This window comes from Hylaeus volcanicus, chromosome 9 (assembly GCF_026283585.1).
Source record: "Hylaeus volcanicus isolate JK05 chromosome 9, UHH_iyHylVolc1.0_haploid, whole genome shotgun sequence".
NCBI classification, from domain to species: domain Eukaryota; kingdom Metazoa; phylum Arthropoda; class Insecta; order Hymenoptera; family Colletidae; genus Hylaeus; species Hylaeus volcanicus.
In genome coordinates this window covers 1,266,408-1,268,790 of record NC_071984.1, presented here as the reverse complement: position 1 = coordinate 1,268,790, position 2,383 = coordinate 1,266,408, and the positions used below count along the sequence as shown (strand labels likewise).

At 48.3% G+C, this 2,383-nt stretch overlaps 1 protein-coding gene across 3 annotated transcripts in view; it reads left to right on the top strand.

The window, feature by feature from the left end:
• LOC128881873 (midnolin-A) overlaps positions 1–2,383 on the top strand; it is a 19,155-nt gene that overhangs the window by 12,763 nt on the left and 4,009 nt on the right. For 2 of the 3 annotated variants that reach the window (XM_054133253.1, XM_054133252.1), the window contains exon 3: positions 489–1,619. In XM_054133253.1, the coding sequence (XP_053989228.1) occupies positions 489–1,619 (1,131 nt within the window). The remainder of the gene's footprint in view (positions 1–488; positions 1,620–2,383) is intronic. The other variant, XM_054133254.1, reaches the window with a different exon arrangement.

Sequence of the window (2,383 nt, the reverse complement as noted above, 5' to 3'; positions counted from 1 at the left end):
TGGCTCGTGATGAAAATCTTGAACCAAAGTTGACAATCACGAGTCTGGCTCGTGATGAAAATCTTGAACCAAAGTTGACAATCACGAGTCTGGCTCGTGATGAAAATCTTGAACCAAACTTGAAAATCACGAGTCAGACTCGTGATGAAAATCTTGAACCAAACTTGAAAATCACGAGTCTGACTCGTGATGAAAATTTTAGGCCAAATTTGAAAATCACGAGTCTGACTCTTGATGAAAATCTTGAACCAAAGTTGAAAATCACGAGTCTGGCTCGTGATGAAAATCTTGAACCAAAGTTGAAAATCACGAGTCTGGCTCGTGATGAAAATTTTAGGCCAAAGTTGAAAATCACGAGTCTGGCTCGTGATGACAATCTTGAACCAAACATGAAAATCACGAGTCACGCACGTGATGAAAATTTTAGTCCAAATTTGAAAATCACGAATCTGGCTACATCGATTCTAACCATCGTAAATTCATTTCAGGCGCAACGTCCAGAGCAGAGCGTGATGCAAGCGCTGGAGAGCTTGAACGACTCCCAGGTGAACGACTTCCTCTCCGGCAAGGCCCCTCTGAACCTCACCATGCGATTAGGCGATCACATGATGCTCATACAGCTGCAACTGTCCACGGTGACGCCAGCCTCGCCGACCGGCAACCAGACAACGTCCAACACGACGGGTCTGACCATCGGTGGGAGCAGCTCGAACGGTTCCAACGTGCCCGCCAGCCACGTCTCGACGTCCCTGCAGAGCAGACGTTCGACGGTGTTAGCCGCTCGTTCGACGACGAGCGCCTCTACGAAGCTGCAAAACGGCACCGCGGCTGCGCGAACCTCGTCGTTGATAAGCAGCTTGGTGTCGGCGTTGCACGCCGCGGCCAGCTGCAGCACCAGCCTCTCGACAGCCACCACGACGACCAGTCCTATCTGTTCGAGCCGCGCGACGACTGCCTCCTCCGTTTCCTCGACGTCCTACTCGCCCATCAGCCCGCCGCACTCGTCCTTCTGCGCCAGCCAATCGCAGAGCCCACGCACAGGCACCAACCGCTGCCCCGCATCGCCCAACGGTAGCTCCACCACGTGTTCCTCGTGCCGTTTCTACCACCATTACCACCATCTCTACCACATCTACAGCCGCCTTTCCAACCGCCATCATCACCACCATCACCATCACCATCACCATCACCACCACTCTAGGAGCAAATCGTCACCGTCACCCTCGCCCTCGCCCTCGCCCTCGCCCTCACCCTCACCCTCACAGTTACCGAACACCTCGCAGTCGTCGTCAGCAACCCCCGCCGTCGACCACATGCAACACTCTACCTCTGTCGGCCACGGATGCGCGGATTCCACGCCCTACGACATCACGCCGCCAAGGAAAAAGCTCTGCACCGCTCACCACCACGGCCAACCATCAACGAACGCCACTGAGCCCTCCAGGAGTATCGTCATGGACGACACCAGACCCCAGAGCCCTACCTCCACTATGAACGAGCAGAACTCGAAGGCCGCGACCTTAGACACCAGGGCGCTCGCAGAAGCCTCGCGTAACCTGACGCAGAAGCTGAAGCAGCTCTCCTCTGAGGTACTCACCTCGCGGGTCGACCTCGCAGAGGTATACATTATTACCGATGCCAGTTCCCCCTGTGTACCACTATTTCGTATATATGTAAAACAGTGTGGCTGTCCAGGTCCTAAGAGATGATGGTTCAGGTTACCGATACTTAGAATCCGCATAAGAGACTGAATATTATTGCGTATCCTATTTGTAAAGAGAATTGTATTTGTATATTGTGAGAGACTCGCGGGTTCTCTTAGGTCCTTAAGCGTAGTTTTATAATTGCATGATCTGAGAAGAGTATCGCTATTTTTGAAAGTCTTAGTTCATCGCATCTTTGCGATTATTTGGAAGAGAGTAACGCTGTGTTTGTCAAACTGAAATCTGTGTATTCTTGGGAGACTGAGTTTTAGAGGAACTATTAATTTTAAAGGCGGATTGTTAACGAAAAGAAATCTGGATTAAATGTTAGATTCTATTTTGAGGAACTTTTAGGCTTGTAGACATTTGCGAATCGCAGTCAGGCAGTCAATGTAAACGTTTCTTTTATTGCTGTTCGTTAAAAGAATTACTTCAGTCTCGAGCAGAGCTGTAATGATTAATTTTGTACTCATTACAATTTGGAATAATTACTTTGGAATTAGAAAGTAGTTGTTTAAGTGATTCTTGATTACTTTGTTTTTCGTAATTATGCAATACTTTACTCATAATTACTGGTAGTAGTTAAGTAATTGCAAGTACCATGCGACGAATGGCAATTATTTAATTACTTGATCAAAGTAATCATTACGTAATGGTAATTAAAAGACTGTGGATTTTTA